At 36.6% G+C, this 14,186-nt stretch overlaps 1 protein-coding gene across 2 annotated transcripts in view; it reads right to left on the bottom strand.

Annotated features, from left to right (window-relative positions):
• SNTG1 (syntrophin gamma 1) overlaps positions 1-14,186 on the bottom strand; it is a 137,507-nt gene that overhangs the window by 10,236 nt on the left and 113,085 nt on the right. For both annotated transcript variants that reach the window (XM_063299275.1, XM_063299276.1), the window contains exon 15: positions 5,266-5,358. In XM_063299275.1, coding sequence (XP_063155345.1) covers positions 5,266-5,358 — 93 coding nt within the window. The remainder of the gene's footprint in view (positions 1-5,265; positions 5,359-14,186) is intronic.

The following is a 14,186-nucleotide window of genomic DNA, read 5'->3' as shown; positions in this document are numbered from 1 at the left end:
CTCAAGTTGTTCATAGACAACTGAAAATAATTGCTATGTACTGGCTACTATCTAGGGTTTCAGTAATAAATTTTTAAAAAAGAAAAGAAAAAGAACCTCAAGTGCTTTGAAATCTGAATGCCCCAAATATTAATGATGATGAAATAACTGGAGTTTTTCAATGAAAATACCATAGAAAATATTAATTGGTGTACTGTGTTCATGTCAGATTGTGAAGATATTGGATAACACATAATTTCTACCTCCAAAATGTTATTACAATGAATAAGAAATAATTCACTGGTGTTTAAAGTTCTATTACAACTTGATTACTTTCAAATGAATTAAATGCTAGGTGACAGCAAAGAAAACGATAGCACTTTTATCTAGGAATTAAGCTGCAAGATGTATTGTAGGGTAAAAAGAAACAAATTTCAAATGTATTCATATGTAGAAGGTTCTTTCAAATTTATTCATATGTAGCAGATGCATACTAAAATTAGGGGGATTTAAGGTCTGAATTGTGCTCACTTACAGTGTGCCAGTACTTGGTTAGGAAATGGATAAAATAATTTCCATTAGGTGGAAGTTGCCTTAAGTAACTACAGACATTGTGTTTTATTTTTTTATTTGTATAAATACTAATGGAGGCCTACAATAACATGGAATTGACAGCTGAACCCACCTCTTGCCAGCCAGATTGGATGGAAACATCTCATATCTCTTCCAAGGATTGAAAATCCTAAAGCATCAGAGAACTTAAAAATATGATGGGAATTTCCTTTTACAGAATAGCTCTTAATGTAAGGACAATGGCTTACCAGGCTGTGATGGCAGACCAACGAATTCAGGTCTATATGCCTCCTATACAATTATAGTGTTAGATAAGTGGAATGGGGTGATAGAAGTTTTGTGAGTTCATAAACGGTAAACTTCTTACATTTGAACAAGGCCTTTAATTAGCTTTTTTTATCCTTGAAATATAATAAATTAAACCAAAGTGCCTGGAAATTGATTAAAGCTCACTAATAATTAGTACGTTGAAACCCATTAAATAACCAGTTGTAAATTAATTGAAAGATGATTTTTAAATAATTTGTTGAGCTACTTGTAAGTAATTATGAGATAAATGAAATTATTTGTAAGTAACTGACTTAATTTGATTTAGCATAACAGTGTTATGTTAACAGTGAATAATTAATTTTTTATAATGACGGGGAAAAATATGTGTGAATACAAATATTAAGGAAATTGATGGATTTAAGAGTCAAATACATTTACAAAGGTGATAATGCTATGTTCATTAGAAAAATTGGTCAAAGAGATGAATTATGTTAAACCTGAACTTTGGGAAGAACTTAATGTTGTTTAGGTGGAAACGAGGGAAAAAGTAGAACAGATGGGAATGCATGAAACAGATTGATAATGGGATTTTACAAAGCAGAAGAAAAAAGAAATCTGTAACAAGTGAACAGCATTAAATGCAATACAAAGATTAACAGATAAGAGAAATATTGCATGCTTAAAATTATTAAGCTTGATTAAATAAAATGCCAAGACCTCAGTCTGAATACAGAACTAAATAATAACTACTATAACAAAAATGAAGCAAATGTTAAAGTAATTCATATATTTTGGGCCCTGTTAATAGGATTTATAGTAGCAAAAGTTGGCAAACTTTTAATTCTTTAGATACATTTCCAAATGCAAAAAAGAAGAAGAAGAAGAAGAAGAAGAAGAAGAAGAAGAAGAAGAAGAAGAAGAGGAGGAGGAAGAGGAGCAGCAGCAGCAGCAGCAGCAGCAGCAGCAGCTACATCTGTCCATAATTTTTTTAATGCATGGTGTCCTATAATGAAGAGCTTTGAAGGTAAAAAGAATTAAACACAAAGATTTTCATATCTGTTCTTGAATATTTACTAAGTGGCTAGAAATGAACAGAGAAGAATGATAAATTGAAAAGTAATGGGGCTTGTCCCATTAATATTCAACTAAGAAGGACAACAATGATTTATAGCTCTGAAAGACATCAGTTGGACATCCACTGTGAGATTAACATAGCTTTGCCTTTACTTTGTCTTATTTGTACTTAAAACAGACAGAACCGACTGTGCATGGTTTAGGAAGCAACTAGCTTTTTAGTTGTGCCTCATTCCAAAGGCATAAGAAAATCCAGCAGAATCTATCATTTTTACCACATTCCTCAAATCTATCTCCCATCAAAGGGATTCCCAATGTAGCTTAGAAATGATAAATCTCTATGCTTACATTGTTAAGAGCACCAGTAAGAACATTGCTAAGAGTATTAAGAGTATCTCAGTGTGAGTAGGTGTGGGTGTGACAGAGGGAGAAAAAAGGGCTATGAATATTTATGAGATTAAGAATCTAGAAGAAATGGATTGCATTGTTTTGCTTTGTTTTTAACTGTATGCTCTGTGTGTTTTCTTTTTTCAGGCATGTCACAAAAATGTGCCTGTGTGGTTTCAGTTTCCCGATGCAACAACTATGGTCCTTTGTTTTTTGCAAGTAGGTTCCCCCCCCAAAATGTCTGCACTCTGTATGTGCAGAAACTTCAGCCTAATAGGTAGGGAAATGTATTTCTGCTATTGTTATGCTATTTGTGGACTGTGTTAAAGAAACCCATTGCTGTTGATTGTTTTCTGCCCTCACTCAGCTGCAAATAGCACACTTAAACCCTGTTTATAAATTTAAAATGTTACTAAAATTACAGATAATCACATTAGCCATATTTTCCAAGGCTGGCTGGTAGGTAGTACTTAGGCCTATCTATTTCTGTGGCTTGTTTCAAGTGTCCACTGTCCAATGGGACAGAAGAGTTGAAAAGTTTTGAGTTTTAGAACAGTGTTTCTCAATTTCAACAACTTCAGTGAAAAATACTTTGCTGTGCAATTTGACAAAAGCACTTCCCATACATGCAGTTTCAGTATGGAAACTGAAATTCTTAAAACTCAGCCCCAGTAACCTAACCTGACACAATTGCACACACATCTATTGAAACAGACTACAGACTGTGCCCGTGGATAGTTCCAAACCAAATTTAGTCTTCAGGTCAGGTAAATACTTTGGAAGAATTATCTGCAGTATTGCCTGACAAGACCTGAAGCATGTTTCTGGAAGGAGAAAAATCAGTGGAAAGGCACTGATCAAGCTTGAAGTAATCATGGTAATGTAAGAGCTGAGGGTATGTCATGGACCTGTCAAAACAAATTACTTGCTTCAGGTGAGTAAGCAAAGTATGTTGCCATAAGGCTAGAAAAAGTATTTCAAGGGCTGAGTCTGACTCTAATGGTTATTGTCTGCTAGGGCCACCGGTATTTCTCTTTGATCAATAGGTTGTGCCAGTGGTGTACTTTGATTAATGTAGTTGTATTAAGTTTCTTCTGCTACAAAAATATAATTATGAATCCATAATTATATGGATTTCTTCTGCTACAAAATATAATTAAGAATCCATAATTATATTAATAGCCTCTGTTCATGCAGTTTCATATCTGCTGGATTTTATCAAAGAAGCAGTTTTTTAAGGTGGTTATGGTTTCCATTTTATAGGAAAGCAGCACAAGAGACAAAATAGAAATAAATGTAAGCTCTTCCTTGCTTTGCTATTGCCATTGCAGAACTACAAACCTGACATTTGACTAAGGTGGAGAGTTATTTTTTTTCTATAACAACTAGATTAGAACAATATCACCTAATCCAGAAAGCAATCTATAAGTGGAAAGCTATTTCAGCTTGTGTCATTTGTTCTAAGCTGGGGTAGAGGGAAGGAATTATTATAGGCGCCTTAGTTTGAAATCCTTACAAGTTACCAGTATTGTCAGAGTAATTAATTGTTAAAGGAGGGCACAATTTTTCCCAGGACCAGCGCGACAGTCTCACATAATTCAAAAGTGTCAACCTTACATGCTAGCAGTTTTCATTCCTTTGTTTGTATTACAGCTTTACAGCAAAGAGTAAACATGACTGCATGTTAGATCTGCAACTGATCTTGGTAAACTGAAATAATCGTCAACATGAGAAATGTAGCTCCATTTATTTTGACCAAATTGCAAACCAAAACTGGTCTCTCTCAAACTCTTGAGGACTTCAGTGAGAATGCAATATTCTGTTTTTCCTCTCAAGTTCCTCTTTAGGGACTCAAATCTCTTATCAGGAGGCAGGAACTGTTCCTTCAGGACAGGGAGGATTATGTTACCCAGGATTCATTGCAGTGGGCTACTGAGAATGTGGCAGCATGGTCAGGAATACGGTCAGTAGTCAAGAAAGAACGGGGAGAAGACCAGAGAAGAGAAGGTGTGTGCATCAGATGCTTTACAGGTGGTTGTCACTTAACAACCATTCTTTTAGTGATGGTTCAAACTTACAACGGTACTTAAAAAATGACTTATGACTGGTCCCCACACTTACAACCATTGCAGCATCCCCACAGTCATGTGATCACAATTTGGGCACTTGGCAACCAGTTCGCATTTATGACCGTCGCAGCATCCTGCGGTCATGTGATTGCCATTTTTGACCTTCCTGGCTGGCTTCTGGCAAGCAAAATCAATGGGGAACCACATGACTCACTTAACAACCATGTGGTTTGCTTAACACACGTGGTGATTCACTTAACAACCACAGCAAAAAAGGTCATAAAATTGGGTCAGATTTGCTGAGTGACTGCTTTGGTTAGCAACTGAAATTCTGGTCCCAATTGTGGTCATTAAGGGAGGACCACCTGTATAATATTTGTGTCCAAAGCAATTAATTTTAGCTGGGATCTAGCTTTTTGCATTTTATCTGCTGTTTTTTAGTTATTCAGATATTCTGCTATGGAGAAAGAGAAAAAAAGAAAAGAAAATCCAGTGCTTTCAGGAGGCTTTGCTTCTTTTAAAAAAAATCAGAGGTGGGACAAGGCTATACATAGCCACAAAAAGCCTATTTTTACTAGAACAAATTAGATATTGAGGTATGAAAAATTATGTGAAAGCATAATTCCACAATTCTATTTTTAAAAAAAATCTGCACATGATTCTAAAGGCATTTTTGTGGTGCAACTTTATCTTTTTCCCCTCACCCATGATTCTCTCTCCAGGAGATAAGTATTTTCTCCAAAAATTTTTACCTGACATCTTTTTGTAAGAGCCTTCTTCAACTACAAATTACCACAGCACCACATGTTGACTAGTCACCATCTTCTTATTTATTTTAATTCATCAATCACTGAAATAACTCTACCCTGGGATTCTTGAAATCGGAGCACCGATACAGATCTTTTGTTCTTACCTTTGTGGCAGCATCAAAGCACACAAAGCCCATGCCAAAGTCTATGGTAAGCCCCATAAGATGACTCTCCAGAACACAGGCATAAGTCTTACACTAGAAAAGATTGAAAGAATGCAGCATGTTAAATGGCACTTTAACTGGCTATATTCAATTCGTAAAATCATGGCTAAAAAACGCAAATCTGAACAGAAATGTGCATCCTACAAGTGGATGCAGTAAAATGAACGTGTAATCAATTTAAGGAAATTTTCACATTTCCTTGTGGGGAATTTATTGGATCTACAAGCTAATAGTGGTAGGTGGAGTCAGGAGGTGTGGGAAGAGCCCAAAACTGGCAGGAGTATTACCTCACCCTTCTATTCTTTCCCACCCAACAAACTGACCCAGAAACAAGAAGACTTTATGAAAGTGAGCTCAGGGCTGCATAAAATTAGCTTGAGAGATACATATTTCTCAGCTCTGATGAATAGAGTATCTGTGTAGTATTCTTTTCTCCAAGTTCTGCATAGCAAATTATTAACTTGTAAAAGTCAGTCAGGCTGCTTAAGCAACTCTATGCCAAAGTAACGATGCATTATTTGAGGTTCAGTTGCAAAGCATGCTTTTTTGGGATATGGATATGGAAACAGTGTCTGGAGACTGCAAGGATCTGGGTTGAGCAAAACAAGCTTGATTTAAATCCTACCAAGACAAAGTTTGTTCTCATCAATAGATATTGTGGTAATCTTATAAAATCTGATCTGGTAATTACTCTGGCCATGACTTTGCTCCCCTTGGAGTTGGTTCATGACTTGTGGTTCTCCTTAACTCACACCTCCTACTTAAACTTCTACTCTATTCCATAACTGTGAAATTTGGGCTTACCTTAATAATTCAGTAATTCAAAGGTAATAATTCAATGAACTCAGTGGATAATTCAAGGTGACATTCAACTTTCACAATGCCAAACTAGGACTGCTTACTATAAATTGTGTATTTTCTGGTAAAATAGATTTTTAAATAAGTTCTTGAAAAGCCTGATCTGTTCACAACAATATGCTCATGTGGAACTAATTTTTCTTCAAGAAATGGCCAAAGATGGTAGCTGAGTAGTATAGCAATATTTTTTAGAACATGTATCTGAAATTTAAATATAAAGTCCTGTATTGAAAGATCTGAATCATTCATGAAACTGTGAATTGCAGAGGGATTTCTCTTAATCACACATTTATGATTTAGTTTGATGAGAAACAAAACTGGTACAATAGATTCCCCTATTTGCTATCAAGTCATTGCCCCAAATACTCATGTGATTTCAAACAAGACATTGTGAGACAAAAGCAATGCCCTTCCTGGTTGATCTGCAACTTCATTTTTTTAAGGCATTCATGTATATAGGCATAGACCAGAATACCACATAGATGGGAATCAGAATGGAAGTGCTGCAACAAATAACAATCTGTACATGACCTACATAGAAGGCTATATACCACATTGCTTAACTAGAGATCAGTGAGTCCCAAGAATATATGTATGTGCATACATCTGTGTGTTGTTGTTTATTCATTCAGTCACTTCTGACTCTTCGTGACTTCATGGACCAGCTCATGCCAGAGCTTCCGTCGGTCGTCACTACCCCCAGCTCCCCCAAGGAGCTGTGTGTACAAGTAGATACTTTATTTTAAAAAGTGTTATTAACATAACTTATATAATGTTAATAACACATAAAAGAGCTACTCAAGGGGATGCTAAAACTAATTGTGTAAATACTTTCCTTCTGACAAATAGCTATACCTATACCATTGAAGTTGAACAAAAGATGGGCAGCCATTCTTGGGAGAAAAGTTCATTGTGACAGGAATCTGACTTTTCAGAATATACTGGAGATACCAAGTAGAGAGTACAGGAATCTGACTGAAGCTTTACTTATACACACTTCCTTCTGAGATTATTCAGCATCAGGAAAAAAGGGGTAAAACTTAAGACACAGAGCTATTTGGGGATAAGTAGATATTTGTAGATTATAAATAGATTCTTGTATATCATTCTAGCCAATCTACCCTGTGGATTTAAGTATTTAAGATTTAAGTATATTGGCAGAGGGATACAATTCAATTACTAAAGTACCACTTTTTCATTTCATAATGGTATTATCCTTTCTCATACAAGTAACTGAAAATAAGGAAGAAAAGAGACTGAATGGGAGAAGAACAATAACATTTGGACCAGCTCAGTTAGCTGAAGACATCATTCCTCTCCTGGAAGCTTTATTTAGTGTATCTGCTTGTTCCCATGACAACCATAAGGATTCACAAACCATAATAATCCTATAGTAGTATCTTAAAATTCCCATTTTGTCATACAGTAAAAAACACTATGACAAACATTTTCATAATGTTCCAAGGTATATATTACTTTCTCTTTTCACATGAACTCTCTAATATGTATACTGTACACCTTCAGAGAGAAACAGGAAAAACTCTTGTGTAAGATCCATTTGGTTGAAAGTAAATATCTTAAAAATGTATATGTACTTCAAAATGTAAAGTCCTCTCCAAGTCAAGCTTAACTCCTGGTGATTTCATAGAAGTATCTACAGTACATACAGTATTATTATTATTAATTGAAATTTATTGGCCATCCAACTCCAGTGGAATCTGGGTGGCATACAAAACTAGGGAAAAAATAAAAACAGCTAAAAACATTGAATCGAACAGACAGCCCAGACTAAACTGATCTAACAAACAACAACATCAACAAAACAAAACAGGGACCATTGAACAAATAATAAACATCAACCCCAGGCCTGGGACCAAAGCCAGTTTTCAAAGCTGTTCCAGAGTGTGGGAGCCGCAACAGGGAAGGCACACTTCCTCAGTCCCACAAGATGGCTGCCAGAATATTCTGGATGGGCAGAAACAGTTGGCGACAAGTGGTCTCTTAGGTATCCAGGCCCTATGCCATACAGGGCTTTATAGGTAATTCAGCACCTTGAATTGCACTCGGAAACCAACTGGCAACCAATGCAACTTGCATAGCAGTGGTGACACATGGGCACCCTGAGAGATGCCTATTACTGCTTGTGCTGCTGCATTTTGTTTATATATATGTGTGTGTGTGTGTGTGTGTGTGTTTATTTTTATTAAGAATTTTAATTTTAATAGGAAAATCTAATGTGAACTAAACTTGAAGAAAGAAAAGAGAATAGAGAGGAGTAAAAAGTGCAAGAAAAAAGAAAGAGAGAAGAAAGAGAAAAATAAGAATATAATAAAGAAAGAGAAAAGAAATATATAAAGAAATGTCTTCCAACCTTCATCACCATGCTGCTGCATTTTGAACTAGCTGTAGATTCTGGGTGGTCTTCAAGCGCAGTCCCATGTAGGGTACATTGCAATAATCCAATCGTGAGGTAGCCAGGGTATGAGTGACTTTCTGAAGGGCCTCCCAGTCAAGGAAAGGGCACAACTGGTGCACAAGATGAACCTGTGCAAAGGCCCTCCTGGCCACAGCTGCTACCTGTTCTGTGAGCAGCAGCAGTTGCACATCAGTCTTGACTGGGGAAGTACAGCCCCATCTAAGACCAAAGTTAGTGACATCCCTGACCCAGGGATGTCAAAACAGCCACACCCACTTAGTTTTGTTAGGATTGAGCTGAAGTCTGATCTGCCCATTCAGACCCAAACAGCCTCCAGACGCTGGCTCAATACATTGACAGCTTCACCTGTGCCACTCAGGGTAGAGATGTAAAGTTGGGTATCATCAGCATACTGATGGTACTGCACCCTGAACTGGTGGATGACCTCATCCACTTCATGTAGATGTTGAGCAGGAAAGGGGAGCATATCAAGCCCTGAGGCACCCTACATATGAGGGGCCATAGACATGATCTCTCCCCCTGGTCAACACGACCTGGAACTGACTGCTGAGGAAGGAGGTAAACTACTGGAGCGTGGTGCCTCCTACTCCTAACCCCCACAGCTGGTCCAGAAGGATACTGTGGTTGACAGTATTGAAACTGCTGAGAGATCAAGGAACACTAGGATGGATGCACCACCCCATCCTGGCTCTGCCAAAGGTCATCAGCAAGTGTGACCAATGCTTCTCTGTACTGTACCCTGGCCTGAAGTCAAACTGAAATGGGTCCAAATAATCCATTTCCTCCAAGATCTTCTATAGCTGTCGCCCAACCACCTTTTCCACAACCTTTGCCAGAAAGGAAAAATTGGAAACTGACCGATAATTCTCAACAAGGAAGGGTCCAGCATGACCTTTCAGGGAAGTGGGGGCATACCACTGCCTCCTTCAAGGCTGGTGGGACCACCCCCTCTCTCAAAGAGGCTGAAACTACCTCACGAACCCATCCTGTGGTGACCTCTTGGGCTGCTTTAAGAACCCAGGAGGGGCCAGGAGCTAACAAACAGGTAGCTGGACTAACAGACAAAAGGACCTTGTCCACTTCCTTGGGTGTAACAGAATCAAACTCAGTCCAGATATCATCACAAGACTGTTTCCTGGGCAACCCATTAGGACTTGCCCAGTCAGACTCAGCTCTGAGCAAATCTGAGTGACTTTGTCTGCCAGATAGCATGAATATTCCTCACCACAGCTCTGGAGATGATCCTCTGGCTCATGCCTCTCCTTCCCAATAGGGAACAGGTCATCCTATTGACTGGGTCACACAGTTTTCTTAGCAACAATATGGAAGTACTTTGCCATTGTTTTCTTCTGGAATTGTTATTTTGGTTTTTACTTTCCCATCAATGGGCCTAGTAGTCCTGAAGATCTCCCAACAAAGACTAACGAGACCCAATCCTGCTTAGCTTCTGAGTCAAGAAAGAAGTTACAGAGGAAAGGGGAGAATGTCACTCAATTTTCATAATAACTCTATTGACCAATGCATAGGATGGGATTATTTTCCACCTGACATCCCAACAACTGCTTGAAAAGTGTCTTCTATAATGCATGCACTGTATTTGCTACTGAGCAAGATAAACAATAGGACTTAGCTCAGATGTTAGGGACTGTGTACAATAGATGCACTTAACATGACTCTTGGTACATACAGGTTTGGATTTGAAAAACTATGCCTCATTGGACTTTTAGTTGCTTTTTTATTACAGGCCCTTGTGTATCTCCAAAAGTCAAGCTTTCTTGCTTGTTGTCCTGCTTCTTTGTAATAGTTTACTTCCTGAGAATTGGCCTAATGTTTAAGAAAGCCCCAGAGGTGAATTGAATATAAGTACATTCCACCTTGGCTTGCACTTCAATGTTTATTTTTCAATAAACATGCTGGCCTTAGTTTCTTTGGTATGGTTTTTTGCTATTGTAGTTCTGTTATTTGCTTGCATTACTTTATTATTTGAATAGAAGAAAGGACTGTAAACTACTTTGAGTCTTAAATCCTGCTAGACTGGAGTGGCATACAAGTCCCAGCCAATCAGTCAATCAAGCCAACCAACCAATTAATTAATTTTATCCGTTAAGAAAAACCTGTCTATACAAAACTGGGCAAAATCCTCTTTTTGGCAGACTTCAGAGAGTGTTTGAAATAAGATGAGTAAGAGTTTAATTTTTAATACTTCCAGCAAGGTAATAGGCTAAAATAAATTATTTTGTGCTGGATGAAGGGAGGGGAAAAAAAAAAAAAAAGAGAAAATAGTTAAATGTGACATTAGCAGATATATTTGTGACCCAAGTAGCCTTTGAAGCTTGTCACCTCTTATGAGTTTTATTACTATTTATTTAATAAGTGGTAATGTTTTCTAACAATATCTTATTTTATTTATTTATATTTTTATTTATCCAAAGAAAGCATTGGCTTGCATAAAAATAATTAGTCTTGTCGCTTTTTTCCAGCCCTGAGTATTTTACTTAAGAATGGAGAAGCTAATATTTAAAAACACTTTTTGAAGTTCCTCAAAGAATAAATTGTTTAATTAAATATATTTTTGGCACGTTACGTTGGAAAAGCAACGTGGATTACTATCATGTTGCAGCTGATGTATTCTTTTGAACAATTGCTTGTTATTCAAAAATCCTTTTCTGCATTCTTTTTAGTTAAAGCATTAGCTCAGCAGTTACTGGACCCATTTACAGACATTTTAGTGTACCTCCCTTGAGCCTTGAATGTTGTGGTTTTAGACACAACATTATATGGGGAAAAATATCTCCCTCTTAGTAAAAGACAAAACTACTACATCTTAGAAATACTTTTTTTTCCCCCTGTTCAATAGTGTGTGATTCACAGAGACTGCCTAGACAAGTTATTGCAGTTTTCTTGGAAATGTTTTTCAGAAGTGGTTTACCATTGCCTCCTTCGTAGGGCTGAGAGAAAGTGACTGGCCCAAGGTTACCCAGCTGGCTTTGTGCCTAAGGCAGGACTAGAACTCATGGTCTCCCAGTTTCTAGCCTGATGCCTTAACTACTACACCAGACTGGCTTTTTAGAACATGCTTAACTATGTCAAAAATATTATAGATTTATATGGCATAGCATTCACACCACCAAATCACTAGCACATTTCTACATTGAGGCTAAAGTAATTGCTAACCCAGTCTATATAAAACATAAGTTGCTAAGAGAAAAAACTGAACTTTTCTTCTTAGGGAGCTGAAACGACTTCCACACAAATTCTCTTTTTTTTATTCTTTCTAGTCGTATTGATTCATGTCTTAGTTTGACAGGCATTTATACTACAAATTGATAATCTGAAACAACCCTATAGTCTTTTCCAAATCATAAAATGTTTTCTTGTCAAACATTTTTTCAATATGTGCTTTCCTAAGGTAAACTTTTAGTATCTGGAATATCCTCACTTTGTAACCTACCATTATTTTCAAAGGTTTGCTTATCTAAGAAGCAGACAACAGATTTATCACTTTAAATGTCAATGTTTTATGGCCTTTCCTGATCCTGATTGTATACTGATACAATGCCACCAGATGCCAGAAAAGGAATGTGAGTTGCTTTCTATCAAAATAACTGTCAGCTTATCTTCCCAGAACCCTTCTTTAATTTGACCAACTACATTTTTCCTTGGAGTTTTTGCATATGTGATTCATTAATATTATCATCCAAATTATGTAATTTAATTCATTTGTAATGAAGGTGATGCTTTTTCTAGCTTAGCCTTAGTACATGAGAAAGTTCTTTTCTAAACACACTGGCTATCAACCTCAATGAAGCAATACAGTATACTGTATTCTTCACCTATAAGACTACCACCTTTAAGACTTCACCTATAAGACTGCCAAGCCCAATTCCTACCAGGAAATATTGAAAGGTTAAATATTATAGTGGCTTTGAGCAGTTATCACAAATTGGTAGAAAGAATTTAATGTACATCATAGGTCAACTGGCAAAAGGTCAGTTTTTAGCCTCTTACTTTATGGCTTTTAATCATAGGTTACAATTCAGCTATAGTTCCTCTGTGTATATTAATTAATATTTTTGCAAAATTAAAATAAGAATGCTGACAAGACAGTAATACCAGAGGTCTTTTCAATACCAGAGTTCAATTCAAGAGTGTGCTGGGTATCCCCTTTAAGCCCTTACATGGCATGGGACCAGGTTATCTGCTGGACCACCTCTCCCTTTTAACCCTCTGAAAGGTTAAAAGGGAGATCTCCTCCCTTTTAACCTTTCAGGGGGCACTCAAGACCTTGCTCTTTTCCCAGGCATGGTATAGAGCCAAATAAGAATGTGATACGTTGCATCAGTGATGTGTGGTTGCAGCACCAGGTTTTTCTGTTTTTGGTTTTATTGTTTCTTGTATTAGTTGTATATATTGCTGGGTTGTAAGCCATCTGGAGTTTTGATTTAAGATGGGTGGCTATACAAATGTTATAAACAAACAGACAAACAAACGAAATAATATTACGATACACCTGCTGCCATAAAGAATGAATTGTTTGCTTTTAATTACTATTTCACATACTGCAAACCATAAAAAAAAAACTTCATGGAGATTTCTGTATAAGAAGTAACATACAGTATTTTCTCACTTGTATTGTTCAACAAAAATATGGAATCTTAAAATTGGGTCTGTGATTTGTCCTGCTTCAAGAGCAGAGCCTGAAGCATTGGTTTTGAGGGCCAATATTTGCAATTTGAACTCGTTTAGTAAGGAATGTGAAAATCTGGAAATAATAATGTACTCTAATACTCAATGGACCTCATTTCTGAAATGAAAAAAAGATGTAAAGACTCTGTTAAAAGAACAATAAATGTCAATTAAAAGAAACTAATGTAATTGTTATTCAGGTAATTTAAATATTAAATGTTATGTGTAAAGATCTACAGGGTAAATGAAAACTGGAATTTTTCAAAAGTTCCTAGTAAAGATGCAAAATAGGGAGCCCTGACAGTAATGCCTTATGGATTGGAATGATACATTATTTAAAAGATGCAATACAATGAACTATATTGGTTTAATTGGCTTCTTTCTACGAATCAAACTATAATGACTTAGCTAGAAGAATTTTGAGGTATGTGGAAATCTGACTTTTCCCAGATTTGAGATGCACAGAACTATTATAACAATAGTTATATATCTGAAACCATACAAAAATATCCTCCACTTCGCACTTTGTCCAAGGTTCTATATTTATTTATTTATTTACTTATTTACACATACACATTTTTTGCACCACCACTTGCAAATTGTAATATGGAGAGAAGAAGGCAGTATATTTTACTAATCAAACAATTCTCTTGTTCATTCTGTTTATGTAACACCAGTAGGATTGTATCCATGGAAACCATTCCTCAGTTACTCATGGTTATTTATGGCTTTAATCATCTGCCAGATGCATAGTTTACTAAGCAAAATCTGATCAGTGGGAGCCATGCCCCTCCCTACTGCTCAAAACAAGAAAATCAAATCCACATACATAGCCAAAATTAAACACACATACCATAAAAAATAATAATCGTCTAAAGTA

This window comes from Candoia aspera, chromosome 3 (assembly GCF_035149785.1).
Source record: "Candoia aspera isolate rCanAsp1 chromosome 3, rCanAsp1.hap2, whole genome shotgun sequence".
NCBI classification, from domain to species: Eukaryota; Metazoa; Chordata; class Lepidosauria; order Squamata; family Boidae; genus Candoia; species Candoia aspera.
Note: the sequence above shows the minus strand (reverse complement) of the source record. Positions and strands in the feature narration are given on the sequence as shown.